At 40.2% G+C, this 22,785-nt stretch overlaps 1 protein-coding gene across 10 annotated transcripts in view; it reads right to left on the bottom strand.

Moving 5' to 3' along the window:
* The window catches only part of PRKG2 (protein kinase cGMP-dependent 2), a 55,683-nt gene that overhangs the window by 11,102 nt on the left and 21,796 nt on the right, over positions 1–22,785 (bottom strand). For 6 of the 10 annotated variants that reach the window (XM_013190581.3, XM_066996600.1, XM_066996598.1 and 3 more), the window contains 10 exons: positions 17,283–17,804; positions 10,632–10,798; positions 10,089–10,202; positions 7,411–7,516; positions 6,055–6,118; positions 4,932–5,009; positions 3,864–3,958; positions 2,213–2,281; positions 963–1,061; positions 51–201 (listed from right to left, as the gene is read on the bottom strand). In XM_013190581.3, the coding sequence (XP_013046035.1) occupies positions 51–201; positions 963–1,061; positions 2,213–2,281; positions 3,864–3,958; positions 4,932–5,009; positions 6,055–6,118; positions 7,411–7,516; positions 10,089–10,202; positions 10,632–10,798; positions 17,283–17,791 (1,452 nt within the window). In that variant the 5' untranslated portion in view covers positions 17,792–17,804. The other 4 variants (XM_013190584.3, XM_013190586.3, XM_066996601.1 and 1 more) reach the window with 4 other exon arrangements.

Raw genomic sequence — 22,785 nt, 5'->3', positions numbered from 1 at the left:
AATTATTTAAGACAGAGAACTACTTGAATATGTTTAAAACAAACTCTTACAAGCTCAACCCTTCCGAACCCACCAACACCGAGAGTTGTGACAACTTCTAAATTCTGGAATGGGGAAGAAGAGAACTGGGCTACTTTCTCCTGCAGCTGTATCATCTCCAAGGTCACCTCTTTGGTCGACTGTCCACAGAAGGATCTTCTTCTGCATTAAGACAATTAACATAGGTTAACGCTTTCCTTGCCAGCAACGTGTATCACAGTACCCTAATACTCCTATAAAAAGAGAGGAGAGGAGAGGCAAAATTTCTTCTCAATTTGGAGAAGAAATTTCTCTAGGACTGTGTAACAGTTCAAGCAGAATTAGCAGAAACAGAAGTGCAGCTATATTTTTACACAGGAGAAAAACATACTCTGCTATTATTCCAGCAGTGCTTAGGCTGAAATCAGAGGCACAGAAAAAATAGGTGTGGTCCACCATTAGAAGCAAACCCTTTAACCACACTACTGCTTGGCTGAAACATCAAAAATAGACTGCTTCTTCTATGTCTGCCTATTTCTATTGGAAATGGCAATTTATCTTTTGTACAGTAATACAGCTTTATTAACTCCTTTGGGGATTGAGGTTGACCTTTAGTGGTTTTACCAGTCAACTTACCATCAGAAAGCAAAAGGTAAGTCCATCATTTGAAAACACTTTCACTTTTCTGTGTTCAGTTTTCTTTGGATAGAGTTAGTTCTTGGTTGGAAGTCAATATACTGAGATTCTATGTACTCTAATTTTCAGAAAAGAAAACTCCTTGGACTCAATAAGCATACCTACACAGTTTTAGTGTAGTGATTCCTATCGTTCCCAAAGGCCTGTCTCCATCAACTACCATCCATGATTTTACTGACATATCTATCGGTTATTTTTGTGATTATCTACTGAAGAAGATACGAAGAAGAACAAATGATCTGACTTACTTTGCATGTCGCTTTTCATCAGCCCGGGCCAGGTTAGCCACATAGCCTTCAAGGTATTTTTGGAGCTCCTCATAAGTTCCAACGGTTTGATTAAATGTCCTAAAACCCCAATGAAACAGTATGAACTACTGTACATACTATGGAAAGAGAAAGAAACCAAAATCTGTGTTGCTGTATCAGGACTTTACATTGCCCCTAAGCCATGACCCAGGCAGAACTTGACCCTATTATTTAGATGGTAAAAATTTTAAGAGATCTGATGAGGTGCTAACCCACTGAAGTACCAAATTTGGTTTGCCAAAGGGTAGGGGGACAGAGCACCTGATCTCAGATCATTTCCTGTTATGTTGAAATAATTCAGAGCAGGCTGGACATAGTTTGACTCTCATAGACACCGATTATTAAGCGTGGTTCCACTATCCCTACCACAAGAACTAGCGTAGTGTGAGTCTAGGCTGTCACTCCTTCCCTCCAATGGACTGAACCCTGGGCATGCAGTGCCAAAGCAACTGACATCACCTCTCCTTCTTCACAGGTGAGTGACAGCACAGTGGGAATGATGTACCACCAGCTTCTGGCATGCTTCTTTCTAACCCATTTAAACAAGCTAAAGAACTAAAGAAGAAAATGCATTCACAGCCCAAGACGTCAATTCCTGGGTTGGGCCAGAATCTTAGCCCTCAGCAGGACCCTTTTGGGGATTCAGCAAGGAAAATGAGGGTGGCTGTCCACGTTCCAAGGAGGCATCCTTGAAGCAGTTAGCCCTGAGAAATGTGGGTTTGCTGTTTTGCTTTCCACTGGGAATCTTCTTCCTTGTATCCTCCAACTGTTCCATTTTTTCTACTTTAGAAAGTCTGCAATTGGCCTCTACTGGACAAAACCAGCAAATTGGGCTGCACGATCCCCTTGACAAATGAACATACCCAAAACAGGGACGTGAGGGATTTTGCTGTCCCCTGAGCCAAAGAATATTACTTAAATGTCAAACATCACCACCATGAGGAGAGAAAGAAAAGAATAACTGAATTACTCCTAAGCTTCTCTGCTCCCTCCGTGCACCTTCTGTGAGCCTTTCTTCATTAGGTCTATGTCTAAAGCATGACCACAGCTCAGAATACCAAAAGTATAACCACTTGTTCAGTACTCACTTAAGAAAACATTGTGGTTGTGCTCATGCTGAAGTTACTTCTTACTGTTGTTCTGCCTAAAAAGAATGCACATCATTCCTTAAAGCATAGCATGATACTTACTCTCTATCTATAACAAGGCACTCCACATCATATTCATCTGCAATAACGTTTGCTGATCTGACGTCATCACTAAGAATTGAAACAGATTAGAAGAATTCAGAAGCATATCAAAATCCTTGAAATACCTCACACTGTACTTATTCACAGAGGGTAACAGCTGCTAGAGGTGAAACTCCTGCAAGACCTCTGTAGGTTGTATTTGTATTAATATTGCTGAACCAAATACACAATTCTAGCATTTTACAGGTCCTTACTATTGTTTAGCACAGTTTGTATTCCCACTTCAATAGGGTTTGAATCATGACTCTTTAGAAACCTCCCAGAAAATTAGGTGGAGATGTAAATAGCATTCAAACAGATTAACTATGCATTTCAGAACTGATCCTCAGAGATAAAACATTCCACACACCAAACATTTTCCACTCAATCATCCACATAAATATTCATAGAAAGGAATGCCAAGGTGCCCAGAAACTTATTTACCAATTTGAGTATTTTCTAAGTTCTTCAATCTTTCGTTGTTGTTGTTTAGTAGCCTGTATGCAAATATTTTAATTTCATTTCTGTAAACGTCCTCTTAAGAAGTAATTCCTTTTCCATCAGCCTGATTGTTACAATACTGCTTATTGCCCAATCACACACGTGAGTGCCTACATGTGAAACAACACAACAATCTTGAACTGTAAAAAGAGGTGCAGTTTTCTTCTCTTGGCCCAACTTCCCAGTGGCTGTTTTACATCCAAATGTATTTGGGAGTTTATTGCGCATTATTCATACTTGTCATATTTTCAGTTGTGAGAGGGAATGAGGAAAGCTTACTATAAAATATTTATGTCCTATGTGAATTTACTCATACAGTTGGTTACTAAAAAGAAAGATCTTTTCAAAGTCTTAATGTAGCCTATGAGACGTGAGTGCCCCCAATACCCTGAGCAGTTCCTAAAGGCCAACAAAGCACAGAGAAAATAAACTAAAGAAAGGGAATGCTCAAGATACTGAGCACAAAGAAGTTCTCCAAAGCTTAGAAGTTTTTAATTTATTTATTGCAAGTGCTATCCAACACAGGTTTAAAATTAAATGAGTGACCACAGCAACTTCACTAGCCACTACAATCCACTACAAAAATTCTATCAGGAAGAGATCCCCAGAAGCCAGAACTTAAGCACTCTTTCAAAACAGGGCTGGCATCACGTAATGCAGCAGTGTGGGTAAAAATTATCTGGAGCCCAGAAATAATAAACCAAGACCTTCTGACAGCTCATGAAAGCCTGAAAACATTTACTAGGAAGAAGCTATTGGCTCATAGGTCACATATTCTCTGTATTCCTAACAATTGAACTTATCCATGCTAGGAGTCATAGAGAGCCTGAAACAACAATTTTTCATCACAGCTTTTTAGAAATAAAAAGCAACAATGCAGAGAGGGCCAGCAATTTATTATTTTTTTCAAGGATAAAAAAAGGTAAATGACAGTGTAAGTTTTAAAGTCTTTTCTGAAAACAAAAAACATATTAAGACAAATTCAGCCATTGCCTCGACCTGCTGGCATTTCAATCAAAACAAAGATTATATTCAAAACAGTCATGAAGTGTACAATCTGACACAGTGACATATCCATTGAAATACTATACACCAGACAGTGAGAACTAACCTAATGAGAGCCTTTTCTCCGAAGTAATCTCCTTTATGTAGACTTTTGATCAGCTGAGGCTGTGAGTGATCTGCAGTACTCTGGGTAACTATCACCTTGAAAGGACAGGAACAAAAAGTTAGGAAGGTAAGAGTCAAAGCATCCCATGGTTTCCCCTTCTTTCTGTATATTTCATAAATGCTTAAAACTCAGTGAAGCTGCAGTATTTAACAGATAAATGTAATTTCTACTTTCTCTCAAAAATTAAAACCAGTAAACATCCTGCAGCCCTTCCCACATTTTTGCTGAAATGGCAAAACCAAACTTATTTATTATTTCTCATCCTCTAACATTTTCTCATTACACCTTTTAAAAGCAAAATAAGAGCAAAATAAATCCAATTTCAATGAAAAAAGAAAAATACTTCAGGTTCCCACAGTGGGCAGACATCATATTATCTTTTTGGCTTCTCAGTTAAACAGCATGCAGAAATATTAACTAACATTTTGTACCTTTACAAATAAATCATCCCTGAGAATTTATGAAATAATCAGAGTTTTATATTTGTGTGCATTTTTTAAAAAATATTTTATCATACCACATATTTGAGCACCAATATAGTTTAAAATATTGGAAGAAGCAAATTATATTCTTTAGTTCCTCAAGTAGTGCTTTACTGTTTCAAATGAGTTTCCTGGATTGCCAAATCATGAAATAAATACAACGAATAAGTAAAACATGGCTCCTACTGGTGTTTGGACTGTAAAATGGTCTACTTAACCTGTCAGATAATGAAATGTGCAGAAGAAAGAGGATCAAATCTCATTTACAAAAAAAAAATGACATTACATCTTTGCTACAGAGTTGAGAAGCTTCAGAACATACCTGAATTACGTTGTAACAGTACAACATGGCTTCATTTCCAAAGAAAATAAGGTTCCCATCTTTGCAATACTAGTCCAGGCTTTTACCACAGCATTGTGAACATAAAAGCAACTGAACACATTTTACCGAAGACCACACCCCTCAAGATAGCTTTTGAAATACCAGTGTTTGTATTTGTTATAAGTTTGTTTTATTACATCTTACCTTTCCTTTTGCTATTATAAAGAAGGTATTTCCTTCTTCTCCTTCCCGAATAACATAATCTCCCTTGTCATAGTACTCCTGTTGGGTGATAAAGAGAGAGACAATGTTGCCTGATATATCATTAGCTTCTTTGATAAATCAGATTATTTGCAGAGCTGTCAATATGTCTCAATGTTCCATTGATGTTTAACTTCCTAACTCCAGCATAGGTTGTGTCCCATAATAACATGCAAGCATTCCACTGTGTAAAGCTTGGTGGCTGATCTGTAACATATCTAAATGCAGTACTATGGAACAAAAAATATTAGCACTGGTATCATCCCTACAAAGCAGGGAAAAAATGAGGATAAAATATAAAAAGCTGTTAAAAGAGTTCCAAATCCAAGTCCCATTTTCAAAGTAATTTGGGGCTTGACACCTCAGCGGCAGTGCCTAAATCATCTATTCCAAGCTACCAAAACACCAGCTTTTCTGTCTCTGCTAAGGAATCCCGCCTTCACTGCCCTATTCTTTAACTTTCAGTCAAGAACTTTTTCCATGATAACTTTCAGTTTAGTGATTTGTTAAAAATCCACTTAATTTTTTCTTCTCCTCCAATTATTCGTAGAACTGTTCCAAGACTGGAGTTCCTAAAGAATTTCCCAATACAAATAATATCAATAGCTACCACTGCTCTTTGAAAACATCACAGCTACGACTATATACCTAAACTTTACCTCCAAATGCTGTTGTAAGATGCATCCCTAAGACAGACAGGTCTTTTTTCCCTTACATTTTGCAGTGTATGTATTCCAAGGCAAATGAAAATATTACGTATCCATATTGTATGCCAGTAAAGCATGATTACCAAAAACGAATCAGAGAACTGGACAGCAACTATGTGCTTAATCCTAATATAAGATAGACAGAATATGCTCTTAACTAGTTGCTTGACTTCTTAGATGCCAAAGATATAACTTAGTTATATGCCACTAAATGTTGGTATTTGGAATCCACTCTGACCACTTCAAAAATACTGTCATATTAAAAGAAGATAATCTTTTTTTTTTTTTTTAACCTACTTATTATTCATTATTTTAAAAGTTTACTGAATACTGTTCAGGAAAACTTAACAGTATCTTACCACCTCCAGGCAGTCCATGATCTTGGTTAGTTTATCTTCAGGTAAGTTTTTTAGGAGAGACACACTACCAGAAAACAGAAATGCCAAGCCAAAAAAAAAAAAAAATTATGACTAACACTTTTTCCACTTTTTTTACATGATTTCTTCTCATTATAGAATTTGTACAATCACACTTTATAACTAGCTAAACTGGTGTTGTGATACAAAACACATAATATAAAACATGCACTAAATCTTTATTTGAAAGGTTGAAACATTCTCACATCTTGCTTTTTAGGTAAGTAGAACTTGCACAATTATAGAAATGTAGCAAATATTGCTTAGTTTGTAAATCACCTTTGTACTTTGTTAGGTAGAAAAAGCTCTAGCAGGCACATGGCCCAAATTCAAAATTAAGTCATACAGAATCCACTCATTGCAAAAACAAGACACTATAATACTCCAGTAATGTATTTTCAAAAGCACTGCAGAGACTGCGAAATCAGACAAAGTTAGAAACTTCACTATTACTTTTATAACTATTAAAAGAGAATTCAGCTACAGTGATGACTTAGTGAACTTGCTGCTAAGAATGGAAAAACCTCTCCTCCGTAGCACTCTGACTAGTAAAAGTTTGGAAATCGTGGAGCTCTCTAGCTACTGGGCTCAACAAAGAAATACTGATGGAAATCAAAGATGGAGACAAGCAGTGGATGCAAAAAGACATGCAAGGCCAGGCTTGAGATTTCAGTTTGAAACCATATCAGAATGGCGATGCTTTCTTAAAGGAAAAGAAAATATGAAATCAGCTAATTATGATTTGGAACCTCTAACATAATTTCTTCTAAAGGAAAAAGACTGCACATCTCTCAGTATTCCCCGTAGGAGATAGTATTATTCTCCTTTACCTCTCTACAGATTTCCTAGTAATTTATATTGGAAAGAGTTCATAAATAAAGATATGTAGTTCTCATATTCAAGTCTCCAAGGGATGAAGAATATATTATTTAATCTACTCCAACAGCAAATGAACTTCTAGTAGGACGATTTCATTAACTGTCTTCATTGAAAACATTGTTTTAACTTCTAGCCATGTAACCTGCCTATACATTTGTTCCATTACTTAAAAGCATGCATTTCATCAAGCAGATACTGCTGTTTCCTAATGCAATAGATAAAGACAGTCAAAATAAACAAAATAATTATGTGAATCCTAAAAATTTGAAAGAGATAAATATTCAGGTTATTAAGGCCCTTTGCATTCCTTAATGCACCTCTTTTTCTGTCCCTTTGTAAGACAGACAAGCACAATACTATTGTGCACCTTACCAAGTAGCTCAGACCAGTACTTAGAAAACACAAATGCATTAGGTTTACCTTCTAAGAAAGCTTCTGTACTGTTCTTGCCTTGTCTGTGCTGTCACTCTCATGATGTTTTGAAACACTTCTCTGTCCAATGCCCATGTTTTTACATTGGTGATTGCTTTAAGAAAACAAAATAAAACCAAACAAATCAACAATGTTTCATTATGATCTGGTGGCAGATATTACAGTATCAGGCCATGGTACAAAATAGACTAGCCTTTTCAAATTGCCCAAGGACAAATTTTTAAACCTGCAACACCTATTGCAATCAGACTTTTAAAAGAATCCAGCTCCCACATAAGTAACCCTCACTAAAATAAGGCTTAGATTTCCAAATGGCTCCTTCAGTGTGCACTTTCAAAGCAGCCCCATGGAGTGAGTAACCCTGAAAAACTAGCCATTTGCTATGGGCATAATCAGGGCTGAATGCTCATGAAAATCTATTCCTAATCATGGATAGACTTTGCACTTGAAAACTCCAATGTAATTTGTAAAACAGATGACTTGAAAGAAGAAGAGTTGGCTGAAGTGTGTGTGACATAAATGTATGATATAAATGTTGAATACTATGGCTCAGATCCATCTCTAATTCAGATTGATTACATGCAAACGTTTGTGAGATATGCAAGAAGATAGGAATAACAGAGGTCAAGAAATTCACGTAATTTCATTTAATCCTATGATCTTCACACATTTTTTCCTCTAATTTAACCATTTTCTAAGGGAAAGAAGAGCAATCAAAACAAATCTTACAGTTTACTGATTATATTTAGGAAGGTAATAAAAATATTAATGCAGCAAATGTCCACAAGACCCAGCATCAAAGATGCAAACCACTAAGTGGCCTCTGTGTGCAGTCACTGACACAACAGAATACACTGCACTTTTTATTTCTTTCAGCAAAATATGGTGATTCTATTTAATTTAATCTCTCTCTATTTCTCTCTCTCAAGATGCTACATTGTACTCAGTAGTTTTCCTTCTGTAAGTTGAAGGAATAAAACTTTTCTCTGGGATAAATGCTACAGAAAGCTACAGAAAAAAAAAAAAAAAGAGCAACTTATTTCCCCAGTTTAACTATTTATCAGAAACATAAAGCCATTTTTACAGGAAAGAAAAATGCTAGGTTTAAAAAGATGCACAGGTCAGTTGTCAGTCACTGTACTTAATCCTGATGTACACATACACTCTTAACTGACATATATTAAAAGAGCTCAAAAAATATTTCTGGATGCTGGAAGGGAGACCGAAGGTTTTGTTTTGGTTTTGGTTTTCTCCTAAACAATATCTTTCAGTTTACTTTCCATGAAGAAAATATGGAAAGTATGAAAGCTTTCCATCTCCTGTATCTTGTACCTTAACTAAATAAACCAATGACATAGCTAGAAAACAAACAAACAAAAACCTGCAATTTCAAAGATGAGACAGAAAGAGGAATCTAGAAAGAAACACAGCAGTAAATCTTGTTCTCAGTTTCAAATACAGCTAATGCATATAAAGATGCTGCTGGGTAACCATGGTCATTAAAATGCTGTCTGGCTAAACTCCTTCGCTTGTCATTTTTCAAACATTGCAGGTAAGGGGGTTGACTAGATCCAGCATCCACATCAGAGTTTTCGCCTACGTATTTGCTAGTTGTGCTCGGTTTGGGCATTGCAGCGTTCTTCCTTCACCACAAGGAAACACAGGAAAGCTAGTGGGGAGGTGTGGGTTTCTGGAGGGATTTTAAGTATACAAATATCCTTTCTTGTCAACAGTTGGAGAGACCTTGTCCTACCTCAAAAACAATTCACACTAATAAAGATCCAAAACAGCATGACATCTTACTATGCTGAAACATCACTTTACAATGCTAATACTATACAGCATGCAAAAAAGAAAAATAGGGAACATATTCAAATGCTAGTACAAAAACTAATCACATTAGTGATGCTGTTCTATTTATCAGGCAGCCACAAAAAAAAAAAAAAGATTACAGGAGCTTACTCCATCTACATAGCCAGCAATGATTAAGTACTTAAATTGGGTGCAGGAAGAAAGACCAGAAGCTTTTAAAGCAAACAACTTCTGTTTTATTCCATTTGCTCCCTTTTAAGTAAACATGAACTCTTCATACTTACTGGTGGTTCAAGGTTCCTCAGTTGAGACGAGGCCAGAAACAAGCCTCCAAACACAAGTTATTTTCACAGAATGGTGGAGACTGGAAAAATGGGGATGAGGAATGAAAACCCTATGTGGTCACTTACTGGTCTGTCACAGAATAATATGGCAGGCTAGAAAAGGAATCTAGGGATATTTAATGAATTAATACCCAGTCTAATAAAGGAAGATGGATATTTGTATCCCAGCAGCACTGACCTCTATCCTGGTCAGACAGTAAACACTAAGCAAGAGCCAGTATTTTCCATGGAGAAGCAGGATGTCTCACCTAGCAATTCCTTATCTTCTTCACAATCAAACTCAACCTTCTTCTTAATGCCAGTCACAAATGCAACATGTAAAGGGATCTTGGTGAGACTCGATAACTTAATGATTTGGAAACAAAAAAGTACAACAGTAATTCCTACATACTCTATTACCTCTTGAATTAGGATTTTGACATCTATTAAATGACAATTTCAAAGATAAACTGGATATAACAGGAACCTCACAATAGTCCACACCATGTTGTTATAATACACTTTGTATACCTTTCACAGAAGCTGTCCGTGTGCAGTTGTATAAAATGGCTAGTTCACCAAATGCTGTCCACACAGGTATTGAGGAGAGGAGTTTATTCTGCTGAAAGACTTCCAGTCTGCCCTCTGTCAAAAATCATCAGGATAATATGCATTAAATCTGAGCTCTGTTCCACAGAAAGGAGGGAAAGTAAATCAATGCATTTCTGGCTTCACCACTCCCTCAAGCACAGAAATGGGAGCAGCAAGGATGCAAACAGTGCCTTGAAATGCAGGTACAAACCAGCCTCTCCTGGCCTCTAAGTTTCAGAGCTGAAAGAAAGACTCCAATTTATTTTACTAGGAAATAGCATTAAATCAAGGTTCAAGTTTCTAGGGTACTTTTTGTTGTTTCAGTGTTTCACAGAAATCACAGATAAAACTTGCACTGCCCTCAGTGGGGCCAGCATGAGTCATTTAGGAATGCAGATATCAACATTCCTGTCTCTTGCAAAGACTTATAAATTATTTTCCTGGTTTTAGCACTTACGCATTGTACAAGCAAGCAGTACTCACCTTTGAGCACAAAAATGTGATTGCCTGGCTCTCCCTGTCTGGTGACATAACTCCCCTGCTGGAAAGTCCTTTCATACATACATTCCACCATATCTCGGATCTGCTGAGGCTCCAGTCTCTTCAAGAACTGATTTTTATTCAGGGCGTCTGTGATGAGCTTCTTCTCACTGGTTTCGATCAAAAAGCAAAGTGTCAAAGATCAAGCACTGCTGGGATATATTATTCACCAGGCATTCATTCCTCTCAACATGCTTCGTCTAATTTCTAACACTGAAAACATGACCAGTATCAATTATGCATATTACAATCCTTGCAACTAACATGCATCCCAGAAGCAGTGCCACACCATGGCCTCTCTCCTCCTGCATAATCCCAACAAAGAAAGCATCATGTTAGATGTGAAAAGGCTCCAAGTAGAAGGCACGCTCCCCAGATGTTTCGCACTGTTTCTCACCGTGTTCTTTCTGCAATGCATGACTAAAATATACAGCCTTGCTTATGTGAAGGAATGAAATGTGAAAGGTATGTCTTCACATACCTCTGCCTGTACAGGAATGGCAACCTGTTATAAAATCAGGTCCACTTTTCTAACATTCCAGTGTATTTTGTTCTTAATAGCCAGCAGAAACAAAACACCGAAGATAGTAACAGAGTTAAATTCAACACTGATGGTATGAAGAGTTTCTCCTTTGTAGTGAGGTAAGCAGCAAGGAAAAAAAGTATGCCAAAGCATGATTAACAGGCACTGCTGGTTCTTAGGAACATGTTAAAAGACATTGGTGGTGGGAAAAATGAAGCAAGCTGTAAATGATTGTGGTTAAACAACTGACTACAGAGAACTTGCCCTGAACCTGCAAAAGGCCATTGATCCTATGGCATTCCCTTTTCATAGCTACTAAACTAAGTTATGAGTGGGACACCATGGAAAGGTCAGCTTGCAGAGTACCTGCTGAACACTGTCCCCACATTTGCACAATAAGCCCAGGATAGAGGGTGTAAGGGGTGGGCAGGGATGAGGGCTGGGATTAATGCAGCTCCCTTCCGCACTGCTCTTTGTCCTCTATCTTCCTACACACAAAACTCTGCCTACCTCTGCTGTATCCACTTCCTCTGCGTGGATGACAAAAACCAGCATAAATGCTCCTATCTGTGTAAAAGTGTGGTAGTGGTCTGCCCATTTGGGATGACAAACTGGCCCTGTCTCCTTAAGAAGGAGCAGACAGGGGAGAAGTCTTCCCTAAGCATGCCCTTTGCAAAGTACAACTATACAGGGTGGTTTCATTGAAATGTCTTTGGAAAAGCTTTGGGGTATTCACAAAAGTCAGACAAAAGGCATGTAAAGTAGGCACACTGGAGTTCAAGGAGCAGCCTGTGAGGACCCCACTGCTGGCAGTAACAGGCCATCACCACCCTGACCACCCTCACCTGGGACCCCCATCCACGCACCCACTGCTCCATTGGCCTGCATACTCTATTTACGCTCAGGCCTGGGAAGTCTGGTTTTATTTGAGCTATGTTATAGGGATTGATTTTTTCTTTTAGAGGGATTTTGGCACCACACTGTAAGTACTTTGCTTATGTTTCCTGGAGAGAGCTTGCAGTTGGACTGATTGCTTCTTGGATGGGATTTATGCTGGATGCTGCCATCGCCACCCTGTTCTGCCTAACCTGTCTGTCCCTTGTGGGATGGTCAGTGAGGGTGCTGTGTGGTCTTCTGTGGCTCCTGGCTTGCTCTTCCCTGGGGACCAGCCATGTCCTTACTGCTCCCTGCAATGCTGTCTCTGCACTATCTCCTGGAGTGGGAAATGTTGATATAGAAAAGGATGTTGCAAAGACAAGATCAGTGTATTTTTCCAGCTGATAGAAGATCTCAGTGGCTGGATTTTAAGAAGGAGAGAATGTGGAAAAATCAAAGCTGGCTGAACTGACTAACAATGAGCGATCAACTGAGATAAAGCTGGCTCTATATACACATTGGGCAGCCTGTGAAGTCTGATTGACTGACACATGCTCTAGGTCAAAGGCTTCCTGTAAAAAGCCTTGTAGTGTTTTGAATGCATGCCAGAAGTGAATGCATTTAAACAAACGCTGCATTGATAAATCTTTTAAGGAATTGCTGAGTGATTTTTCTTACTGCTGCAGTGAAAGTTACATTCTGCTTTCAAGTCCCCTTGTTCCTATTATGCTGGTGTAGGCAAACTGCCTAACAAAATTAACACCTTCACAGCTTTCTGGAGCATCTAAGGTTTCCTCTTGCTTCTATTTGTAAAACAAGGCAAAGCTTTCATCAAACGCAGGTAATGTGGGAAAGTTTCCTGAGGGAAATCAGGAATGAACAAAAGTAGATTTAACATGTTACTAGGCATATAATGTCTGAAAATCAGTAATGGTAATGACAAGAGGCAAGAAAATAAAATCAAGCAGTAATGGTTAAGACTGTGTTTAGAAATAGAGATAATAATTTAGCTTCTTCTGAAAGCAACAGCATTATTAGAATATAGTCTCTAACTTGATTTTCTGCTGAAAATGACCTTGCTTATTTAATTTATCCTGGCCTGCATCATGCACATTATACTGCAATAAAATACAGTAATGGCTTATAAACTGATACTTAAGAGCAAGCACTAAAGCTTGCAGAAATACTGAATCTTCTGATGCTGCTGTTTCAGGAAGTGCAGTGGGCTACTAAGCAAAGGACCTAGAAGTATCATAATCATGCCTCAGGCTCTTCAATCAGTTGCTTGCTCATTTCATAGGCATCCAGCACAGTACATATTGTTTTGTTTTTCTCTGCTTCCCCTACACCTACCTTAGCTTTAAGATCTGCTGGAAATAATTACTTGTCCTGAAAGGACAGGTGACACTTGATATTATATTTGTACCAGTTACTGCACTGTTCTTTCTAGAGGCTAAAAAGGGGATGCACAGCTCCATACAACTGTTCTGGTGTTCCTGAGGTATTTCTGGGTCCCACCACTAGCAGGACTTTCCTTTACTACACTGCTTGAGCTTTGCTGTAGCGCTTCTGTACAGGCTTGGTTCCCTTCCCTGCTGTTAGCAATTTTACCAATGTTCCATGCGGCCCTTTTCAAAACAGTCACACCCCCATAAATACCATTTGACAGTTCAAAAACATCTTTCTGTGAACAGTAGTTAATTTCCTCCCCGAGGAGATACCTGTCATCCCACAGGTTAAGGGTATGACATAGTTCAGGGAGCGCTGATTTCTCTCAATCTAACTTTGTCCTAGTGATGAGAGATCTTGGATTTCTGTTGGTATTGACTGGCAGGAGACATAACTGTTAAGTGTGAGATAGGTTTTTATTCTCCCCCCAGGGCTCCATTAAATCCTTACTCTGTAAAGGGGAAGCAGCTGCTTACATTAACAACTCTAAAAGCTCCTATAGCCACTGCTAGGATAAAGAAACATTTTTTTTTTTTTAAACACGATGGACAGAACTCCGTAGACAGTCAAGGTTAGACTTTGTCCTTTCATGAATGCCAACTGTTTGAATTAGACCTGCCTGAAGTATTTACGACCTGTGTAAGAAAACCAAATGCTTGAACCTCTAGGCATTTTATCTCAATTGCAAGGGGATGACTTCAACAAGTGCACGTGTATCACAGGCTTACCTAGGTGGTGGACACAGCACTACTATGCCTCTAGCACTTCTGGTACTTTCCTCACTTCTGTATGCTTCTGAAGCATTTGGAAGATCAAAAGATAGCTTGGCCACTATTGCATCAAAAGATAGACCTCTTCCCAGAAGTCTGAGCGAAGTCTTCACCCATTACTTGATTCATTGGGTAAAATCTAATTTGTTCCCTTGGTGCATATCATGTATGTGAGTTTATAAAATAGCTTTTTGATAAAGGTACTAAACATTCTGTCTGAGTCTAAAAGCTGTCCAAAAGACATAAATCCAACAAATACTGACTGCAACAGAAAAAAAAATATGCCAACTTGCAAATGAATAAAATATTTTGGGTATGCCCTTTGAGCGTTATTCCACAGGAAATGAGGTTTTGATAGTGTACTGCACTTATATTAATTCAAGGCACCAGTTCTTGGTGTTTCTAGTCTTTCAAATCCCAAGACATTTGAACAAAGTCACTTCGACTGCATAACAGAATTCTGCCCATAATGCAGACTAAAGTTTCAGAACCTCAGCCAGAAAGACATGAACTCTTGGAGACAGTTCTAAGTGTATATAAAACCAGAACTATTCTGACATGCTTTTACATTACTTCTTAGACTTAAAAAAAAAAAATCCCTACTACAAAGCACCACTTAAAAAATGTAAGTTTTATTGCTGTAATGCTATTAAGAGTCCATAATCAGCTTTTTAATTGTCTTAGTAACTATTGGACTATGTCCCTAGATCTACAAGTAAAACATAGATATATTGCCATTTTATGTCCTACCAAAAATAGATCTAGAAAATGGTTAATTATGGAAGATTACTTGGTAATTTAAGAACAATGGGTAAAATATGAAGTTGAATTTGAGTTTAATAATGTAAGAAAAGGTAATTTAATCTCTGGCATGATCTATCGAATACTTAGGATACCCTAGAAATCATTTTTCCTAATTCTAGCTCTTCTGATTTAATAAAGATACTCTAAGATTCTATGATATGCTTTTCTTCATTCATAATCCTGCCAAGAAATAAGTTCACGTGAGCTCTTGAGTCTGCTACAACAAATTTTCCATTAATATTTAATGTTAAAGCTGAAGTTTTGGTTGCATTTCCAAATTTATTTATTTATTTATTACTTTTTCTCAGTTCAGCTTAGGGAGCAATGTTTTTTTTTTGTATAGAACACATAGCTAGTTCTCTCATGCTAATTACTCTGGCAGAGTTGATGCACTTACTAGCAGTGTGTAATGAAACAAATGATGAGTTCAACTTCACTATAAAATTACTTATACTCAGGACAGTAATTAGCAGACAAATGAAAGTTGAATTCTCATCTTCCGTGATGGCCATTAAAATAAAAAATGAAGTGTAAATAAAGGAAACATGGATAGCATTGAACAGAAGGAAATAAGGTGAAAAGAATAATATAAAAGCTGGAAATGGTGGGGAGGAGAGTAGGGTGGTCTGTTCTTAGTGCTTTTGGGGTGAATACTAAAAAAGTTGTTTCCACTAAAGTCAAGATCAAATCAATACAGGAATGGTGTATTCTAAATTGTTATGGATCTATGGGAGCCTTACCATAACTATTTTGAACCAGATTGTTAAAGATTAGAGGGAGGGAAAATGAAAAGAGCGGTTCTGCTTTATCCTTTCCATTTCATGCCATTGTTTAGGAAGACAAGAAAATGAAGATGGCATTCAAGAAAAATGGCAGTGTTAGAACTGCTCGGCCACTGAATCAAGACAGAAAATTCCTGGCTCTTATCTATTGTATGATCAGCATTACATTTAGACTGCATAAGCTGCAATATTTGCTTTTGTACTGAATGGTCAAGTCTGTGCTGCACTTGGTAGATCATCCTGTCCTGTGCTTCACTCTGCAGTATTATTACAATTCTACTTCTGAAAGCACCCTAGAAAACAATCTGGTGGACTTCAGCACAAGGGTTATGCCAAGGAGAAGACAGGTAATAACATTTTATCACAAGTTGTAATTACAGTTCCCTTAGTTCCCATACACAGAAAAACACTGCTTGCTGAAGCTTTCAGCTCCTTAGGGTAATTCAGGCAGCCTTTCAGGTTCAAAAGATAGCTTTGAGGATACAACACAGGATGGATGACAACTACATTGAGCCTGATAACTCCTAGTTCTACTGCAGTACAGGTTCAAATGCGCCATGAACTCCTCAAAATACTAAAGCTCCCCACAAAGAGGAGATACTTTGGTTGCTGGCTGCAGTCCACATATTTTCTGGCTATCATGATATTAAATCAGATAATCAGGATAGGCCTAAACTGTAAGGTAAAAGAGGGTCTGCAGTATGGGTAGGAATACTAGTCTGAAAATTGTCCACAAGGCGAGCTGCAACTGCAGCTCCTTCTGTCTTCTGTAGAGGCTAGAAGTTTAATGGTTCAAAGCAGAAAAAGTTAAAATGGGTTCCTTAACAAGGACTGAAACTGGGGGAAGAGGAGGAAGCTACTAACAGGTTAATTATGCTGTAAAAAAAATTGTGTATATTTTGCACGAGTGAGTTGACACCAGGCTGACAAAGCTAGTACACAGCTGTGAACTGATGTCTATGTTGCACTTGAACTGAGGCCACCTGCTCCTTCCTAAGCTATCCATAAGGCAGGACTAAGAATCTGCCCCTATGTGAAGACATCCAGCCTTCTGCCCATCAGTACTCCAGAGAATAGCTTAAACTTTAAGCAGTAGGCAAACCTGGACCTGAGACTTGGGTTCTGCTTAGCTGACAGTAAAGACAAATACTGAAGGGGCTAAAAGCGAAGATGCCACCCACCACTTGATCTGAAGTTAGGGGGCTGCAGATGATTCTTGGTTGAAAGCTAAATGGAAATCCAGCCAGCATCTAACTACCATAGTGACAAAACCTATGCAAAAAAAAAAAAGCTGGGTACTGAAATTGTAATTTTTCACAAAGACAATATCATTGGGATTGCAGCTATATTCCTGTAACACAAACATACAACCACTCTGCAATAAGCTTACCTGAAATCCTTTTGGACTCTTGATTTTTCGAAGGAAAACCTAGCTTGCTTGCTCAAATCATATAGCTGTGTTGTTGGCTCTGCAGATACACCTTCCTTAGCTCCTTTCCTCCTGTCAGCAGAGACTTGATTCTTTGGAGTTGCTCTAAATGGAGAAGGCTGAAGAGAGTGTTCTCCTTGAGTACTAATAACATCCTGCAGCTTGTTCAGCTGTATACACTTGCTCTGAAGTTCCTTGGTGAGTTCTGCTATGACCTTAGTCTGCATAGCCAGCTGCTCCTGAAGCTCAGCAACGAGACTTTGACCCTCTTGCAACTCTTCATCTTTTCTTTTCAGCTCCTTTTCCAGTTCAACCACCCTGCTGCAAAGAGCATCAGCTTGCCCAGTCACATGGATGCCTAGACCTGGGTCCTTCAGAAACTTATAGTTGCCAGCACAACCAATAGAGAGGTTTGCTACATGTCTATCTGGCTGTCTCAGGTGCTTGGGTTTCATTGACAAGTTCCCCATTTTGTCCAGAGACCTAGGTGCAAAAACACATTTGCAATATTACTTAGTTACACAGACAGAAGTAAAATATTTTTGTTAAAGGGCAGGTAATTATTTATCTGGCAGCTAAATTTGAGGTAGACTGCAGTAAACATTGTAGCTGAGGGCTTTCATCCTTCCCAGTCCTGAAAGCCAGAGAAGTACAGGGCAAAGAAGAGGTGGTGGGTTGGTAGATACAAAGCAAAAGTGGCTGTCACTGTTTGTTGAAGAAATATATAAGCTCCTATCAGCCTAATAAAGAAAAAAAAATCAAGAAAAGCAAAACAATCAAGAAGAAAAGTTCATGTTCTATTGTTGAATCAAGGAATATGCTAAATGGAAAAAAGAAAGGTTCTTTCATTTTCCCATTGAGGAATAGCTATTGATCATACAAACTCAATGAGTGGGTATACATCTGTCTGGCAGAAAGAATGTGTGATTTAGTAAAGATATGGGCAAATAACATTTTTTTAAAAAACAGGCATACTGACCAGGAAACAAGGATCTGGCAGGCTCATAAACTGTCTCCAACTGTGGCCATAAGGAGATCGCCATGAAAGGGTATCAACAGGACAATTGTAGAGCCTACTTGATTGAAATGGTGTTCCAAATTTCAGATTACTGAGGCCAACAGGCATTTTTCAATCCTCAGTGGATCTCTGTTCCTTGTACTTGTCCTGTCTTCCCTCTAACCCCTGTAAACTTCAAATCTGCAGAAACTGTGGCAAGGAATTGCATAGGTCTGTTGCTTGCCTGAAGAACTTCCTCCTATTTGTCTTTCCAGCACAAAACCGGGTACAAATCAAAGTTAGGAGGAGCCAGTTTCAGAAAAAATTCTCTCTCCTAACTTTTCTATGCTATTTTGCAAACTTTTGTCCTACCTTTCTGCCTTAATGTGTGTCTGAATTCTTTCCCAGAAAGAAGGGTTCTAGCTTAATCAGTCCTTCCTCATACAGGACCCACTCCAAAAGTTTCAACAACTTTACTGTCCTTTGATAACAAATTGAGAGCTGAACACAGTTTGACCTGATGTACTCCCACCAAGAGCAGGCAGCTGGCATTGGTTCTGTAGCTCTTAAACATTAAAAGCTGGCTCAGGCTTGTTAGTGTCACAGCAGCTACTGCTTTCTACTACTTTCATGGAAAACTGTTCCTCTCTGTCATCTACTCAGGAAAAGTGACCAGGAAAAAAGAGCCTGGATTCCTGTTGGAACACTTGCTATCCCAGCCCTTGTTGCAATCAGCAGCATTCAGCAGGTTTGCAAAGTGACCTACCTTCTTCCCTGGACACAAGCTTTGGCGTATCTTTTATTGTTTTAAAAGAAGCAAGGAAGCAATATCTGCTGCTCAGGTCCGAGCGTATTCAATCCATGCATATGGGGGGGGGGGGGAAACTAGCACACTGCTTTTAGTGGTCCAGTATTCAAGAGTCACTAACCCACTGTACGCCAGAAGCAATCTTGGAGCAATGCCTGTTTACAGATCCCACGTGTGGACCACAACAGTGCCAGGTCACAGCTTGGTGTAGTTTGAGCCTACAGAGACCTCCTCTGGAAGAGAAGGGATGAGTTTAGGGCTGTATTGCCCAGGCCTTAGCACCACACAGAGGTTTTTCAAAAAAAGCCTGCTCAGGTTCCTGATGAAGCCTGTTAAATTGTACCTTGCTGTAGCAGAGGCAGAACACCACAGCACAGGAGACACCTGTCTCAGATGAAACAAGATTTTTTCCCTTGAATTCCAATCTTTGCCTTATCAATATAGTATTTTACTAAGTTTTATAGAAGTCTTGCTGCATAGTGCTTTGGCTTGATGACAGCAGTATGCTGTTAATAAAATTCATCACACATAAATCAGTACTGCAGAAGAGAATTTAAGCAACTTGCACATCAAGGTACCAAATCAATTTATCTCTCAAGAGGGACCTGTATGTTAATGCCTACGGCTCAACCAAAAACCCTATCTCAGCACGCAATAAAACTAAACTGTTTTGATACACAGGTAAAAATGAAGATTACTGGAAGTATTGCTATCACACACAACAGCCTCCCATACTACATGCAGTAGCATTCACCACATTTCAAAAAGGCCATCACAGACTTAAAAAATGACCTTTGAAAAAGGATAGGGTGAATGCCTAAGGCACAGAGAAACACAGTAAGAAGACTGAATGCAGCAGCACAACAGGTTTACCAAATAAAGAGCTGATGACTTGGAGGTTAAAGTTCATAATGTAACAAATGAACTAGAGTGAAAACACAGGAACTTCTCACATCGCATGTGCAAAATTAATAGGCAGTGCACAATGCAGCAAACATTGAGATGTTACTGTTTCCACACAGTGCCCTTTATTGGCTGCTGGTATAGGAAACTCTCAAGGCTACATATACAACAGGACTCAAGAAAGGCCAGACAGGTAATTAATTCAGCACGGTAGTAAGTAATTTAACAGAAAACTCAAAACATTACACCTCAAAGGTTTGAGCAGTCTTCACCTGTAAGCGAAGAGACAAAAAGAGAGCATCCCCTGTTCATTTCCTACAACGCATCTCACATCCTCCGTGGGTCCACCACTGGCCGAGACAGGGCTGGGGAGTGGGGAGGCTCACCCTACCTGGAGAGGAGGACGCAGACCACTCGGCGGATTCAGCCCAAGCCAGCGCTGGGTGCCCAGGCTGCGCTGCTCGCAAACCACAGCCAGCCCTGAGCCGGTGCCTCTGCCAGCACCCCCCCGGCCTCCTCGCGGGGCTGCTCTCACCTGGCAGGCTCAGCCCGATGCCTCTGCAGAGCCGAGGTGGGTGGAAACGCCGCCGCCCGCCGTGCTCGTTGCCCGTCACGGGTGGCCGGGAGGTGCGGCGGGGGCGGGCGGGGAAGCAGCAGTGCCCGCCCGGGCCTCGGTGCTGAGGGGGCTCTGGGCCGGAGAGAGGGCCTGGCGTGTCTCACGGGTGGGCGGCTGAGCTGCTGCAGGGATCCTGCAGCCCTCGCTCACCGATCGGCTCCCGGGTGCCGGCACGCAGCCCTCCTGCCTGCTGCAGCCCCTTCGCTTGTCCGCGGGTCCGTCCTCGGCCGGGCTGGAGCACCGCGGCTGCCCCCTGTTCCACACCGGCTCCCGGTTTCACAGGGGTGGTTCGCTCCCGGCAGGTACCTTCATGGTGCTTCCAAACAGCTTCTTCTCTTCGAGGAGCGCTGGCTCAAACAGTGCCAAACGCTGAGTGAAAGGATTTCACAACAGCCGAGGAGCTGCACACACGCTGCTCCTACTGGCGCTGTCAGGCAGGCTCAGTCTGACCCCAAGCCGTAGCCTCTAGGACTCTGGGTCTCCGTTTTTCTCCTCTATACTTCACCTCTCCTCTTGGGAGCATCTTTACATTCACCTCAGATTCTTTTTTGTCCCACTCACAAACTCAGAATTGCTGCTCAAAGCTGCCAGCGCTGGAGAAGAAATACCCTAAGTCAGTGGTTTTCACACTGCCCCTGAAATCCCTCCTGTTTTCCCTTCTACATCCTGACAGCCCCACCGGCGAAAAACCTCCACATAGGCATATCAATGACATAAATATTCAAGGCAACTCCATCACATGAGCAAACGCCAATTTTCCCACCTGTAAATCCCCCTTTGACTTTAACAGGCATCCGTGTTCAGTGTGGCTGCTGCAGTCCCTGCCTGGGGTTGCAGCGAAGCAGCTCATGCAAACTAACAGGACCCCTCTGAAGAGAGCTGCACACATTTACTTACAATCTACCTCTCGATTACAAAAGACAAAATTATAAATAAGCAGTGGCTGTACATTTTGCTGCCTACTCACAACCTCCGAATGCCAATGTTGTAGTGATCAGAGGAGAAGTATTTGATGAGAAAACATGCCTCAGCAATTGCTTGTGCTCTGAAAGTCAAATTCTGTCACATCCACCGAGGTGTACGGCAGTTTGTCAGCATCCTCTTTTCCTGCTGCAAAAGTGTATGTTTTTGTGGGAATCCTGCCAGGAACACACTTGTCTACAGATACTATACACTTTATTATCAGAAGACTCAGTCGAGACAAAGGCCCTCCTACACTTGTTTCTGCGCAGGCATGGAAGGAACAAGACTTCCTATTTTAAGTGTTTGCAATCACACTAGATGAGGTAACAAAAGCAAGGACAGTACAGTCCCATACAGAGAAATGAAACAAGTAGTCTGTGAACAAACAGAAGTGAGTGGCAAAGCCCTGAAAGGAACACACTATCAAGGCCCTGAAGGCTCTAATAACCCTTAATGGCCCTGACCACCCTCACTGGAGCCCCCTCCCCACAGCCATGGGTCCAGGAGCTCTATTTAAGCTCAGCCAAGGGTCTTTGCTCCTTGTTCAAGCCCCTTGATCCAGACTTCATTCTGTAGATTGACTTCCTGGCTTGATCTTGGCCCTGGCGTTTTACTCTGCCTCGCAATGCTGGCCTTGATCTTAAACCTTACGTATGGAATGATTTTTCGGCTTGACCAGGGATCTGCCTCATCACGTTGATATTGCCTAATCCTGTGGACTCTTGGCTGGACTGGCCACGATCTCTGGTTCTGCTGTGCTCCTTCACTCAGGTACTGTTACACGGGGCCCTGGACAGTAAGGCCCTGGCCCTGCTGGCTGTCCGATTTCTGTGTCCCTTTCACCTGCCTGGCTTGTGGCTCATGTTCTCTTAGAAAGCACCTCTCCTCTTGCTGTTCCCTAGCACAATAGACTACTGACTTAGGTCTTATGCATAACATCCTCACTTGTGTACATAGGAATCAGTTCTCAAAGAGCAACATAGCCCAAGTTGCTTCAGGTGTGTTTTGTTGTTTTTTTTTCCCAGTTGACTCTCAATTTGGGAACATGTAAGGTGGAAAAGATATTACAAAGATTAAGATAGGGTGTAGGGGGAGGGTGGAAACACGCTCCAGAAAACTAACCCAGTAAAGAAATACTTCAGAGTATACAGAGCCAGCAATATTCCTAGAAATCCCA

The sequence above is a fragment of the Anser cygnoides genome, chromosome 4 (assembly GCF_040182565.1).
Source record: "Anser cygnoides isolate HZ-2024a breed goose chromosome 4, Taihu_goose_T2T_genome, whole genome shotgun sequence".
NCBI classification, from domain to species: domain Eukaryota; kingdom Metazoa; phylum Chordata; class Aves; order Anseriformes; family Anatidae; genus Anser; species Anser cygnoides.
This window is presented reverse-complemented; position numbering and strand designations above follow the sequence as displayed.